Source organism: Natrix helvetica, assembly GCF_964273705.1.
Source record: "Natrix helvetica genome assembly, chromosome: 16".
NCBI classification, from domain to species: domain Eukaryota; kingdom Metazoa; phylum Chordata; class Lepidosauria; order Squamata; family Natricidae; genus Natrix; species Natrix helvetica.
Genome location: NC_138563.1, coordinates 5,332,750 through 5,347,280, shown reverse-complemented (window position 1 = coordinate 5,347,280; position 14,531 = coordinate 5,332,750). Strand labels below are relative to the sequence as shown.

At 46.0% G+C, this 14,531-nt stretch overlaps 4 protein-coding genes across 4 annotated transcripts; all 4 read left to right on the top strand.

The window, feature by feature from the left end:
* Positions 1-1,261: 1,261 nt before the first annotated feature.
* Positions 1,262-2,966, top strand: LOC309400081 (C-reactive protein-like; the record flags this gene model as incomplete). Its single annotated transcript, XM_081968400.1, has 2 exons — positions 1,262-1,325; positions 2,352-2,966. The coding sequence occupies 2 exons, from the start codon at positions 1,262-1,264 to the stop codon at positions 2,957-2,959; spliced, it is 672 nt and encodes a 223-aa protein (XP_081824526.1). The 3' UTR covers positions 2,960-2,966.
* Positions 2,967-5,346: 2,380 nt separating this feature from the next.
* LOC309399795 (C-reactive protein-like) lies at positions 5,347-7,092 on the top strand (the record flags this gene model as incomplete). Its single annotated transcript, XM_081967907.1, has 2 exons — positions 5,347-5,496; positions 6,488-7,092. The coding sequence occupies exons 1-2, from the start codon at positions 5,430-5,432 to the stop codon at positions 7,090-7,092; spliced, it is 672 nt and encodes a 223-aa protein (XP_081824033.1). The 5' UTR covers positions 5,347-5,429.
* A 2,561-nt stretch (positions 7,093-9,653) lies between these two features.
* On the top strand, positions 9,654-11,522 carry LOC309399794 (serum amyloid P-component-like; the record flags this gene model as incomplete). Its single annotated transcript, XM_081967906.1, has 2 exons — positions 9,654-9,858; positions 10,909-11,522. The coding sequence occupies exons 1-2, from the start codon at positions 9,795-9,797 to the stop codon at positions 11,520-11,522; spliced, it is 678 nt and encodes a 225-aa protein (XP_081824032.1). The 5' UTR covers positions 9,654-9,794.
* Positions 11,523-12,320: 798 nt separating this feature from the next.
* On the top strand, positions 12,321-14,215 carry LOC309399709 (C-reactive protein-like). The gene is made up of 2 exons (XM_081967780.1): positions 12,321-12,512; positions 13,404-14,215. The coding sequence occupies exons 1-2, from the start codon at positions 12,449-12,451 to the stop codon at positions 14,021-14,023; spliced, it is 684 nt and encodes a 227-aa protein (XP_081823906.1). The 5' UTR covers positions 12,321-12,448; the 3' UTR covers positions 14,024-14,215.
* The last annotated feature ends 316 nt before the right edge of the window (positions 14,216-14,531 follow it).

Genomic DNA, 14,531 nt, shown 5'->3' with positions numbered 1-14,531 from the left:
ACACTGAATGTGTCTTTTTTCTTTCTTTTTTAATTAGCTCAAGAAAATCTGGCTTCCTTCCTTGCTTGCTTTCTTCCTCCCTCCCTTCAAGAATGCAGTCAACATGGCCACTGCTGAGAATCTTGGATCTTGAAGGCCACAGTCTGGACATCACAGTCCTGAATTCCCTAGCTCAGGGGTGTCAAACTCAATTTCACTGAGGGCCGCGTCAGGGTTGTGTTTGATCTTGGCCAGCCGGGGCAGGCATGGCCAGCTCGACAACACTCCTGTTGGGGGTTCCTGTGTGGGCCAGAGGGCTCTGCCAGTGAAAACAAGCTCCCAGGCTCTATTTCCAGCTGTGACAGCCTCCTGCAAGCCCCTGCCAGCAGAAAAGGACCCCATGCAGCCCTTCTGAACTCTGTTTTAGGCTGTAGCAGCCTCCGGCAAACCTCTGGAGCTCCATTTTTGCTGGCAGAGGGTTCTCTATCCTTCACTATTTTCAGGGTAGCCGCACGGGCCAAATCCAGAGATGGCATTCAGCCGGTTCGGACCAGTTCAAGCGAATCGGTAGCGGCAACTGGGCCCACCCGCCTAGACATAATGCTGTCCTATTTAGCCACGTTTTCAAGGCCGGGGCGCATGCGCAGAAGGCACACGTGTGAGCAAAGCACATGTGTGAAAGGCGCTCTGGCAAGAATATGTGGAACCCACCACTGGCCAGATCTAAGCACCCCGCGTGCCATATCTGGCCCGCAGGCCTTGAGTTGGACATCTCTGACTTAGCTGGTGGAGCCATCATCAAAGCTTCTGAGAGGACATGTGGAAACCACGTATCTGACCTGGGCCCAGTTAAGGGAGGGGTGACATTTTGACGTGGACGAAACCACGGGAAAGATAAGAATATCTTGGGCAGGGATCCAGAATGGCGACAACGGATAATAACTGCCTTTGTTTTAGATTTAAGGAAAACAGCAGAGCAACGTTGTTGACGTGGCTTTGAGGTGTTTCATTTTTAATCTGTGGGTCAATCGTTCGGGATTTGCAAGCGATTCAAATGGTTGATTGAATCCTGATGAAATGTTATCATTTCATTCATGGGGAAACTGGGAAAACAAAAGGGACAGCTCACCCTGCCCCTCCTTCTAAGTCCAAGAGGAACAACAGAGAGGGTGTTATTCATTTGAAAAGCTGATTTGGTCCTGCAAGGAAGACACAGCTCCGTGTCCAAGGAGATCGGAACAAGGATTCCTGCGGCCAGCCAGCTCCTCCATTATCCACCATGATGGTCCTCCTTCCTTCCCTCCTTCTTATCCTCACCTGCCTGTCAGGATCCTTTGGCCATGAAGGTGAGGCTTAAACCCATGTAGGAGCAGCTCCACCTGTCCATTGACTGCTCTCCATTCTGGTCTCCAGAAGCTGGGTGAAACCCACCAAGCTTTTCATGGGCCTTGTTCTCAATAGGGTTGTGGGATCTTCTGTGCGTGGTAGAGGTTTTTGGCTGTGTAGAATGTCAAATTGTAAGGCTGTGGGTTGATTTCCAAGAAGGTGAGGGTTAAACCCATGTAGGAGCAGCTCCACCTATTCGTTGAAGATCTAGTGGTCTCCAGAAGCTGGGTGAAATCTCCTGGACTTTTCATTGGCATTGCCATTCTATTCTGTTCTGTTCTATTCTATCAATGTCTATTTCTATTTCTTATTCTATTCTATTTCTCTAGTTCTATTCTATTCTATTCTGTTAATTTCTATTTCTATTTCTTATTCTATTCTATTTCTCTATTTTATTTCTCTTCTTTTAATTTCTATATTTCTATTATTATTATTTATATTTATACTCTGCTCTACTCTATTCCTATCCTATTCTGTTAATTTCTATTTCTTATTCTATTTCTCTATTTTTCTATTTCTCTTCTTTTCATTTCTATATTTCTATTTCTACTCTACTCTACTCCTCTTCTATTCTGTTAATTTCTATTTCTTATTCTATTCTATTTCTCTATTTCTCTTATTTTAATTTCTATATTTCTATTTCTACTCTACTCTACTCCTCTTCTATTCTGTTAATTTCTATTTCTATTTCTTATTCTATTCTATTTCTCTATTTCTCTTATTTTAATTTCTATATTTCTATTTCTACTCTACTCTACTCTTAAAGCTGGTGTTCTCATTGTTTCTCTGGATCCAAAAGAAATAACGGCCTGAGCATATAATCATCATCCTGACACTTGTCAAAAGAGGCCGAACTTGTCAGAAAGCTTTTCCCACCTTACTTCCTCAGGGCTCAAACGCCTCTTATCTGTCCATTGTGTTCACCTCCGATTCTACCATCTTAGGCAAGGGTCCTGCTAACCAAGATGTCTTTTGTCTCCTTCCAGATCTCCGGAAGAAGGTCTTCGTTTTCCCGGCCGCTAACAAGAAGGCCGCCGTGCAGGTGAACGTCTCCCTCCCACGGCATCCCTTGACCAACTTCACCGTGTGCCTGAGGTTTAACCCCCTCCAAATCCGTCCCTACGCCCTCTTCTCTTACTCCACCAAGGCCAAAGCCAAGGATTTCCAGATCATGAAGTACAGCCCCAGCCAGTTCAACCTTCTAATAGGTGGGGCGACCCAAATTATTACACCTCGGAAGGCGTCACATTCGGAGTGGGAGCACATCTGCGTGGCCTGGAACTCCACCACTGGATTGGTCCACGCTTGGCACAACGGCGAGCTTCTCCCGCGCTTCGTGATGAAAAAGGGTTACAAGATGAGCGGAAATGGGACCATCTTTTTGGGGCAGGACCGCGATTTCTGGGGGAAAAAAGATTGCTTTGTGGGCGAAATGGCCGATGTCAACATGTGGCTACGCGTCTTGAAACCCGATGAAATTCATTCGGTTCGGGAAAACGAGGAGGTCCCTAATTCTGTGGTCAGCTGGGGGGCCCTGAATTATACCGCTCAGGGGGGCGTCCGTGTGGAAGAGGCTTTGCACCAGCTTCCCTGAGTTGCCGAAATGTAAGCCCTGCGTTTGAAAAAGGAGAAACACAGGGGAAACGAAAGCCGTTTTCTTTGCCTGGGAGAAATGTCTGTAGTTGCCAATAGCTGAAGTAGATCGTGATTGAGTTGTAGAGGAGACCCACGCCCGCCCATCGCGAGTGGGCCTTCGACTCATCCTTGCAATAAAATTAGCCGCTTATTCATGCTACGTCGAACATTTCTTTTATTCTTTTTTTCCAACTGAAAGGAGATCCCGAGAATGCAGGTGGTCCTCGACTTACGACAGTTCACGGAGGGGGCGTTCGAAGTTACAACGCCCACTGAAAAAAGGGACGAACGTGGCAAACGAAGTTGTAAGACGGGGCAAAACTCACTTGACACATTTCTCACTTAGCAACATAAATCCTGGGCTCAATTGCAGTCGTAAGTCGAGGGCTACCTGTTCTATTGAATGACTGGCATAGGATTTTACAGTCATTTGGAAAAGATCAGCATAGAAATATGTTGAAGGAAGGGAATCAGGAAAGATTATGTTGTGAATCAGAACACGTCCATCCTCCTTCCTTCCTTCCTTCTTCCTTCCTTCCTTTCTTACTTTCTTTCTTTGTTCCTTCCTTCTTTCTTTCTTTTTTCTTCTCCCTCTCTTTTTTCTTTCTTTTCTTTCTCTTATTTTCTTTCTTTCTTTTCTTCCTTTCCTTTCTTTTCTTTCTGTCTCCCTCTTCTTTTTTTCTTTCTCTCTCTTCTTTCTTTTTTTCTTTCTTTCTTTCCCTCTCTTTCTTCTTTCTTTCCCTCTCTTCTTTCTTTCTTTCTTTCTTTCTTTCTTCTTTCCTCTGTCTGTCTGTCTGTCTGTCTTTCTTTCTTTCTTTCTATTTTCCTATTTTTCTATCTTTCTTTCCCTCTCTTTCTTCTTTCTTTCTTTCTTTCTTTCTTTCTTTCTTTCTTTCTTTCTTTCTTTCTTTCTTTCTTTCTTTCTTCTTTCCTCTGTCTGTCTGTCTGTCTTTCTTTCTATTTTCCTGTCTTTCTTTCCCTCTCTTTCTTTTTTCTTTCTTTCTCCTTCCTTCCTTCCTTCCTTCCTTCCTTCCTTCCTTCCTTCCTTTCGCTGTGACTGTCTCCTGCAACCTTCTGCCAGCGAAAACGGATCTCAGGAGCGCCACATGCAGCCTTCCCGAACTTGGTTTTCGGCTGTGACTGTTTCCTGCAACCCTCTGCCAGCAAAAATTGAGCTCAGGATTGCCTTCTGCAGCCCTCCTGAGCCCCATTTTTGCAGGAAGAGGCACCGTGTGGGTCAGGGTTCCAAGGAACAGCCCCTCCAACGAAAGAAAACTCCGAGACCTCTTGGGTTCCCTCAAAGATCCATTTTACTGGAGACGTCACGTTGACACATCTGGGGACACCCGAATCTGAGAACTTCCAGGTGTTCCTCACCCAACAGAACATTCAAGTCAACACCCACATATGCCTCTCCCACGATCCAATCAGGCACCATCCAAAACTGGAGATGCCTCCCAGTCACTTCATCTCAGCTGCAGGGCAAAGCGGCCTTGACTTTCTGGAAAGAAGGTTATTTTGAGTACATATCACCCATACGCCATACAATCCCCTCTCCCATTTTCCCACAGTAGAATTTCTGGCAGGCCTGAAGGCTCAAAGGTAAAATATGGCTTCCGAGCCTGACACCGCGAGCCACTCCTCTGCTGTCTTTAGCGTGGCCCCACCTCTGGGCCAGATCCAGAGTTGGTATTCAGCTGGTTCAGACCGGTTCATGCAAAACCGGTAGCGGCGACTGCGCCCATCCACCCAGACGTAATGCCGTCCTATTTAGCTGCTTTTTCAAGACATGTGCAGAAGATGCAGGCGCGAGCAAAGTCCATGCACAGAAGACGCAGTGGCAAGAATATGTGAAACCCACCGTTGGACAGATCTAAGCACCCCGCGTGCCATATCCGGCCCATAGGCCTGGAGTTGGACACCTCTGACTTAGCTGGTGGAGCCATCATCAAGGCTTCTGAGAGGACACGTGGAAACCACGTATCTGACCTGGGCCCAGTTAAGGGAGGGGTGACATTTTGACGTGGACGAAACCACGGGAAAGATAAGAATATCTCGGGCAGGGATCCAGAATGGCGACAACGGATAATAACTGCCTTTGTTTTAGATTTAAGGAAAACATCAGAGCAACGTTGTTGACGTGGCTTTGAGGTGTTTCATTTTTAATCTGTGGGTCAATCGTTCGGGATTTGCGAGCGATTCAAATGGTTGATTGAATCCTGATTAAATGTTATCATTTCATTCATGGGGAAACTGGGAAAACAAAAGGGACAGCTCACCCTGCCCCTCCTTCTAAGTCCAAGAGGAACAACAGAGAGGATGTCATTCATTTGAGAAGCTGATTCGGTCCTGCGAGGAGGACACAGCTCCGTGTCCAAGGAGATCGGAACAAGTATTCCTGCGGCTAGCCAGCTCCTCCACCGTCCACCATGATGGTCCTCCTTCCTTCCCTCCTTCTTATCCTCGCCTGCCTGTCAGGATCCTTCGGCCAAAAAGGTGAGGCTTAAACCCATGTAGGAGCAGCTCCACCTGTCCATTGAGCGTCTTCTGGTCTCCAGAAGCTGGGTGAAAACCACCAAGCTTCTCATGGGCCTTGTTCTCAATAGGGTTGTTGGATCTTCTGTGCATGGTAGAGCTTGTTGGCTGTGTAGAATGTCAAATTGTAAGGCTGTGGGTTGATTTCCAAGAAGGTGAGACTTAAACCCATGTAGGAGCAGCTCCACCTGTTCATTGAAGATCTAGTGGTCTCAGAAGCTGGGTGAAATCTCCTGGACTTTTCATTGGCATTGCCATTCTATTTTATTCTATTCTGTTCTGTTAATTTCTATTTCTATTTCTTATTCTATTTCTCTATTTCTCTATTTCTCTTCTTTTAATTTCTATATTTCTATTATTATTATTATTATTATTATTATTATTATTATTATTATTATTATTATTATTATTATTTATATTTATATTTATATTTATACTCTGCTCTGCTCTATTCCTATCCTATTCTGTTAATTTCTATTTCTTGTTCTATTCTATTTCTCTATTTCTCTTCTTTTAATTTCTATATTTCTATTTCTACTCTACTCTACTCCTCTTCTATTCTGTTAATTTCTATTTCTATTTCTTATTCTATTCTATTTCTTTATTTTTCTATTTCTCTTTTAATTTCTATATTTCTATTTCTATTCCTATTATTCCTATTCCTATTCCTATTCCTTTTTCTATTTCTACTCTACCCTACCCTACTCTACCCTTAAAGCTGGTGTGCTTATTGTTTCTGGATCCAAAAGAAATAATGGCCGGAGCACCTAATCTTCATCCTGACACTTGTCAAAACAGGGAGGACTTGTCAGAAAACTATTCCCACCTGACTTGCTCGCGGTTCAAATGCCTCTTCTCAGTCCATTGTGTTGCTAGCAGCGTTCCTTCATCTCCCACTCTCTGATCTTAGGCAGGTGTCTGGCTAACCAAGAGATCTTTTGTCCCCTTCCAGATCTCGAGAAGAAGGTCTTCGTTTTCCCGGTGGGCAACAAGAAGGCCAGTGTGAAGGTGAACGTCTCCCTTCAGCATCCCTTGACCAACTTCACCGTGTGTCTGAGGTTCAACCCCAGCCAGATCCTTCCCTATACCCTCTTCTCTTACTCCACCAAGCCCAACGCCAAGGATTTCCAGATCGTCAAACCCAACTCCATCATGTTCAGCCTCCAGATAGGTGGGATGACACACGTTATTGCACCTAAGAAGCCGTCACTTTGGGAGTGGCAGCACATCTGCGTGGCCTGGGCTTCCACCACTGGATTGGTCCACTGTTGGCACAACGGAGACCTTCTCTCGCGCTTCATGATGCAAAAGGGTTACAAGATCAGCCAAAATGGGACTTTCCTGTTGGGGCACGACCGCGATTCCTGGGGGAAGAGAGATAGCTTTGTGGGTGAAATGGCAGATGTCAACATGTGGCCACGGGTCCTGCAATCCGACGAAATTCATTTGGTTAGGAAAAACGACCAGGTTCCGAATCCAGTGTTCAACTGGAAGGCCCTGGATTATACCCCTTGGGGGGATGTCCGGGTGGAAGACGCTTTGTACCAGGTTTCGTGAGTTTCCGAAATGTAAGCCCTGCTTTTGAAAAAGGAGGAAAAATAGGGGGGAAAAAAGGAAAGCGATTTTCTTTGGGTGGAAAAAAAATAAATCTGTAGTTTTGCCATGTGTCGCAAATAGCTGAAGTAGATTGTTAGTGAGTTGTAGGCAATCCACGCTCGCCAATCGCGAGTGGGCCTTCGACTCATCCTTGCAATAAAATTAGCCATGCTACGTTGGACGTGTCTTTTATTTTTTTTCCCCCAACCGAAAAAGAATCCCAAGAATACAGGTAGTCCTTGACTTATGACAGGTCATGGAGTGGGCGTTCGAAGTTACAACGGTAATGAGAAAAGTGACGTGGGACCATTTTTTTCCACAATGACGCCCGTTGCAACATTCCCCGTGGCCATGTGATTTACACTCTTCACGCTTGACAATTGACTCGCATTTATAACGGTCGCAGTGTCCCCTTTTGTGACTTTCTGGACAAGTCAAGTCAACAGGGAAAACACATTCACTTAACAACTGTGTTACTACCGTGTTTCCCCGAAAATAAGACTTATATAAGTGTCTTATTTTCTTTTGACCCCCAAAATAAGTGCTTGGGCTTATTTTCGGGGAGGTCTTATTATTTTTGAGGTGCAGGAGGAGGCGAGCGTGGTCAACTCATGGCTGCTGCTGTGTTGCAATATTTTTGGGGAGGGATTATTTTAGCCCATGTGCTCAAAAGCCCAATTGGGCTTATTATCCGGGGAGGTCTTATTTTCAGGGGAACAGGGTAATTAAAAAAATGGCAGTGATTCACTTAACGAACATGGCAAAAGAAGTCATAACACGGGGCAAAACTCACTTAAAACATTTCTCACTTAGCAACATAAATTTGGGGCTCAATTGCAGTCGTACGTTGAGAGCTACCTGTTCTATAGAATGACTGGCATAGGATTTTACAGTCATTTGCAAAAGATCAGCATAGGAATAGCAATAGCGAAGAGAAGAACAAGGTACAATGATATACTAAATATTCAGTGCACAGCTTCAAACGTCATTCTTTCTTTCCCCAATTTTTCCCCCTGAAACGTTGGGGGAAAAAACAAGTTTTATCTTTATTGAAATCCCTGGCTTGCATTTTATACAATTCCCATGAAATCGTTACGAGGCTCCAGTTAAGAAACCTTTTATCGAAAATCAGCAAAGGTAAATAAAACGACCGCTAAACCCTTTATCTACAAGGAATGGAATTCTAAGAAAATAGCTAAATAGTTTAAACTGATGAACCACATTATAAACAAGTTAGTAAGGGCTCAGTGGCTAAGACGCTGAGCTTGTCGATCAGAAAGGTCGGCAGTTGGGTGGTTTGAATCCCTAGCACTGCGTAACGGAGTGAGCTCCCATGACTTGTTCCAGCTTCTGCCAACCTAGCAGTTCGAAAGCACGTAAAAAAATGCAAGTAGAAAAATAGGCACCCCCTTTGGTGGGAAGGGAACAACGTTCTGTGTGCCTTCGGCGTTGAGTCATGCCGGCCACATGACCACGGAGACGTCTTCGGACAGCGCTGGCTCTTCGGCTTTGAAACGGAGATGAGCAGCGCCCCTTAGAGTCAGGGACTAGCATATATGGTGTGAGGGGACCCTTGACCTTTAAACAAGTTAGTAGAGAAAAAAAAAGTGGTCTCTATTGGCACCATGATAAAACCACAGCGGTGAGCAACAACTATATCATCGTCCACAAGGCCAGCCCCACCAACAGGCTGCTGACCAAGATTCCTTTTGTCCCCTTCTAGATCTGGGGAACAAGGTCTTTGCTTTCTCAGCACCATCTGCCACGGCCGGTTTTTTTTCCTGAAACGTTGGAAAAAACCCAAGTTTTATCTTTATTAAAATCCCTGACCTGCATTTTATACAATTCCCATGAAATCGTTACGAGGCTCCAGTTAAGAAACCTTTTATCGAAAATCAGCAAAGGTAAATAAAATGACCGCTAAACCCTTTATCTACAAGGAATGGAATTCTAAGAAAATAGCTAAATAGTTTAAACTGATTAAACACATTATAAACAAGTTAGTAAATGGCTAAGACGCTGAGCTTGTCGATCAGAAAGGTTGGCAGTTTAGCAGTTTGAATCCCTAGCGCCGCATAACGGAGTGAGCTCCCGGGACTTGTCCCAGCTTCTGCCAACCTAGCAATTCGAAAGCAGATAAAAAATGCAAGTTGAAAAATAGAGACCACCTTTGGTGGGAAGGGAACAGCGTTCTGTGAGCCTTCGGTGTTGAGTCATGCCGCCCACATGACCACGGAGACGTCTTCGGACAGTGCTGGCTCTTCGGTTTTGAAACGGAGATGAGCACCGCCCCCTGCAGTCGGGAACGACTAGCACAGATGTGCGAGGGGAACCTTTACCTTTAAACAAGCTAAGAGAGAAAAAAATGTGGTTTTAAATTGCAAGCAACTTTATTGATGCCATGATTTAAAAAAACCAGAGCATTTTATAGAATTATGAGGAATGTTGCTTAACGGGGAAACTCATTTCTGAGTTTTTTTTTATAAAATATCCTGCTGGAACCAGCCAGACAAGATAATCTGGCTGTGTTTTTCTCCACGGAAGTATAAATTTCACACGTACATACATGTTGGATGCCCACAACCACGAGGTAGTTGCAGGACGAGAGACATCTGGGGAACGGACTGATCCAGAAGAGATCCGTGCTTAACCAGACCTTCAGTATGGCGAGTCTGCGTCCCTTTCTCTTCATTCTCGCCACCTTCCTGGGAGCTTTGGCTCAAGAAGGTGAGTGAAATCTTGACAAAGGACACCTGGAGGTGATGCACATCCACTGAAGATTTGCTTTGTTGGGGACCTGTACATTGTGGTGCATCCAGTTTGGGTCACCACAATATAAAAAAGATGTTGAGACTCTGGAAAGAGTGCAGCAAAGTGCAACAAGAATGATTAGGGGGCTGGAGGTTAGAACATCCAAAGAACGGTTGCAGGAATCGGGTATGTCCAGTAATTTCAATTTCAATTTTATTTGATTTCAATTCAGTAGTATGAAAAGAAGGATTAGGAGACACATGATAGCAGTCTTCCAATATTTGAGGGGCTCCTACAAATAGCAATAGCACTTAGACTTATATACCGCTTCACGGTGCTTTTACAGCCGTCTCTAAGTGGTTTACAGAGTCAGCCTCTTGTCCCCAACAATCCGGGTCCTCATTTTACCCACCTCAGAAGGATGGAGGGCTGACTCAACCTTGAGCTGGTCAGAATCGAACTGTTGGCAGTGTGCAGAGTTAGCCTGCAGTGCTAATCCCTGGGAAGGAAGGGAGGGAGGGCAATAGCAATAGCACTTAGATCAAAGGCTGATTCAACCTTGAGCCGGTGAGATTTGAACTGCTGAACTGAAGCTAGCAGTCAGCTGAAGTAGCCGGCAGTACTGCACTCTAACCCACTGCACCACCTCAAGGGGGTGGTGGCGGTGGTCAAACTATGTTGCAAAACACTAAAAGGCAAGATGAGAAATGATAGAAAATAATCAAGGAGAGAACTCAAACCTGGAACTAAGGAGAAATTTCCTGACAGTGAGAACAAATAACCAGTGGAACAGCTTGCCTCCAGAAGTTATGGGTGCTCCATCACTGGAGGCTTTTAAGAAGAGACTAGATAACCATTTATCTGAAGAGTGAAGGGCATGGGGTCCCCAACCCCCGGGAGGCAGCCCACTACCGATCCACGGTCTATTTGGAACCGGGCCGTGTGAGAGGCAGACCGGCAGGTTACCAGCACAGCTTAACTCTCTTTCTCGCGCACCGATCAACTTGCGGTTGTCTACGTTTCCAGATCTTAAGAACCACGTCTTTGTGTTCCCGGAGGCCTCCAACACGGCACATGTGGTGCTGAAAGCCAACCTGAAGAACCCCCTGACCAGCTTCACCATCTGCGAGAGGGTCTACACAGACCTGACGAGGGGTTTCAGCACGTTCTCCTACGCCACCGCGGCGAGTGACAACGATATCATCGTCCACAAGGCCAGCCCCACCGACTACGAGTTTTACCTGGGGAGGTCCAAGGTGAACTTTAAAGTCCCAGCCTCCAGCTCTCGGTGGGAACATGTCTGCGTGGCGTGGGAATCTTCCACGGGGATCGTGGAGCTGTGGCTGAACGGGGTCCTTTTGCCCAGGAAGGGGATCGGGAAAGGTTATGTCGTGAGTCAGAATGCGTCCATCGTCCTGGGCCAGGATCAAGACACCATGGGGGGTGGGTTTGACAGCAGAGAATCTCTGGTGGGGGAGCTCACAGATTTATATTTCTTTGACCGGGTGCTGGCTCCCAAAGAAATGGCTTTACTTAGGAGCAATCTCTTTGCGGCCAACGCCGTCATTAGCTGGAGAGCATTGGAATACCAGATCAAGGGTTATGTTGTGGTGAAGCCCCTCAAAGGTCTGTTTGTGTAAGGGCTTCTGGCGGGTAATCCGGAGGATCTGCCCAAGTAAAATAATAATGGAGATTTTGCATTGAAAATAAAAAATGAATGAAACACCCACAGTTCCTTATGTCTCCGTTGTTTTCAGTTGATGGCAATCATTCATTCATTTATATTCTACAGCGACCCGGATTAAGGAAGTGACTGTGAGGTGAACAGTCATAAAGCAATTTGAAAGATTGGATGATTTTTCAGAAGAGGTTACTCATAACTGTAGTCCTTTTCCTTCTCCTCTTTCTCCTCCTTTTCCTTCGAAGTTGTCTTCTTTCTTTCTTTCTTTCTTTCTTTCTTTCTTTCTTTCTTTCTTTCTTTCTTTCTTTCTTCCTTCCTTCCTTCCTTCCTTCCTTCCTTCCTTCCTTCCTTCCTTCCTTCCTTCCTTCTTCCTTCCACCTCCCTCCATTAATTCTGTACACCTCTGGTCTAGTTTTTTTCTGACCTTCAAAGGAACGTCCCACCCAGGACACCCCAAAAACAGCGACCGAGACACATCCGAGGGTGGAGCCAAACTCAACGGAAGGGCCCTCCGAGCTATTTCGACTGGGCAATCTAATCGGTTAAGATAAAAATCAAGACCCTAATACATCTCTCCACAGGTAATGATTAACTACTACATCATACATGTTAATGTTTATATTATATTATATTACGTTATGGAGATTAGAAAGAACCCCACAATGCAAATACTCTGCCGTGGGAAAGTCCCAGGAAGTAATTTACGGAAAATACTCCTCTTTGTTCTGCGTTCAAGATAAATATCTGAGGAATGTCCCAAAGTTTCACCATTTGAAGAGTTGACTTGGTCCTGCGAGGAGGACACAGCTCTGCACCCGAGGACATCAGCCTAAGAGGGCCGCTCAGAGTTCCTGCGGCCAGCCGGCTCCTCCATCCTCCACCAAGATGGTCTTCCTTCCTTCCCTCCTTCTTATCCTTGCCTGCCTGTCAGGATCCTTCGGCCAAAAAGGTGAGGTTTAAACTCATGTAGGAACAGCTCCACTTGTCCATAGAGGGTCCTCTGGGCTCCAGAAGCTGGGTGAAATCTTTTGAGGTTTTCATTGCCGTAGCTCTTAGTGAGTCTGTTGGAGCTTCTGATCAGGGTAGAGTTTGTTGGTCAGGTATGGTAAGTCTATGGGTTGATTTTCTCACGAGATCCTTCTGAGCCCAGGTAGGAGTCTCCATGAGTAAGGAGGGATCTGAACACCTGCCCACCATCTCTTTCCTTCCTTCCTTCCTTCCTTCCTTCCTTCCTTCCTTCCTTCCTTCCTTCCTTCCTTCCTTCCTTCCTTCCTTCCTTCCTTCCCTCTTCCTTCATTTCTCCCTCCCTCCCTCCTTCCTCCCCCTCCCTCCCCTCTTCCCTCTTCCTTCCTTCCCTCTTCCTTCCTTGCTGCCTTCCTACTTCCTCTCTCCTGCCTTCCCATTCCCTCCTCCTTCCCATTCCCCCATCTCTCCCTTCCTTCCTTCTTTCCTCCCACCCTCCCTCCTTTCTTCCTTTCTCCCCTCTTCCTCCCTCCTTCCTTCCCTCTTCCTTCCTTGCTCCCTCCCTTGCATTCTCTCCTCCTTTCCATTCACTCCTCCCTCCCATTCCCTTCCTCAACCAGAAGAAAGTTAGGACTCCTGCTTGGTGCCCAGACGTCTGGGAGCGTCCAATGTGTGATTCAAACCCACCTCCCTTCATTCCCTGTACTTGAACTGAGAGGAATCTCTTCTTCTAGACCACCTAAAAACAGACTCAGTGACTCCAAGGTGGTTGACTTAATTTGTGTTTACTTTGTGTTGGGCATAAATGGGCCGTGTGACATGATCAAGTTCTCAGGCTGGTCTCCTGCTGACCGGGATCCCTTTTGTCCCCTGTTAGATCTGAGGAGCAAGGTCTTTGCTTTCTCAGCCCCATCTGCCACCTCCGCCGTGGTTCTTCACGTCTCCAACCAACAACCCTTGACCAAGCTGACCGTCTGTTTGAGTTACTACACCCTCCTGACCCGTCCATACGGCCTCTTCTCTTACGCCACCCGCTCCAGCGACAACGATTTCCTCATCTACAAGAGCCAACCCAACGAATATGCCATTCATGTTGGGGGTTCAGTGGTAAATTTCAAGGTTGCCCAGAAGGAGAAACCGAGCTGGGACCACATCTGCGTGTCGTGGGACTCCACCAATGGGCTGGTCCAGTTTTGGCTCAACGGGGTACCCCTCCCTCGACAGGGGCTGAAAAAGGGCTACAGCATCAGCCCCGAGGCCTCCGTCGTGCTGGGGCAGGACCAGGATAACTTCGGAGGGGGCTTTGACATCAACCAGTCCTTCGTGGGGGAGATCTCAGACATCAACCTGTGGGCCCGGGTGCTGACCCCTGTTGAGGTTGAGTTGTCTAAGAAAAACATCGTGTTGGCTACCCCTCTCATTAACTGGAGGTCCCTGAGCTACACCATCAAGAACGAGGTCTTTGTGGTGGATTCCCTGGCTCCCCAAGGGATGTGAAAGAAAGGAAGGAAGAAGAAGCCAGAAGAAAGGAAAGGAAAATACATTTTCTTTGAGAGGGAGAAATAAAATCTATATTTCTGTATTTGGAGGGGAATAACTCAAGTAGCCGTGAATGAATTACAGACAGTTGATCCATGTTTGAAAATATTCTAGTTTGTTGATTAATAAAATTAGCTTTTTTGGGTGTCATGTTGGTTTGAATGCTCCTTGTGGATTTGTCTTATTGAAAAAAAAATCCTAAATGGAGGTGTAGGGGTCTATAATACCACCATAAAGCATCTACAGATAGAAACTTGCCTTGGCATCAGTCTCTCTGCATTTTTCCTCCTTCTTTGTTCCTCCTTTCTCTTCTTTCTTTCTTCCTTCTTCCCCCCCTCTCCTTTCTTTCTCCTTCCCTCGCTCACTTCCTCCTTCCCTTCCCCCTCCAATTTTCCTCCCTTCTCCCTTCCCCTTCCAATTCTCCTTCCTTCTTTCCCCCACCCTCCCCCTTCCATTCCCCTTCCAA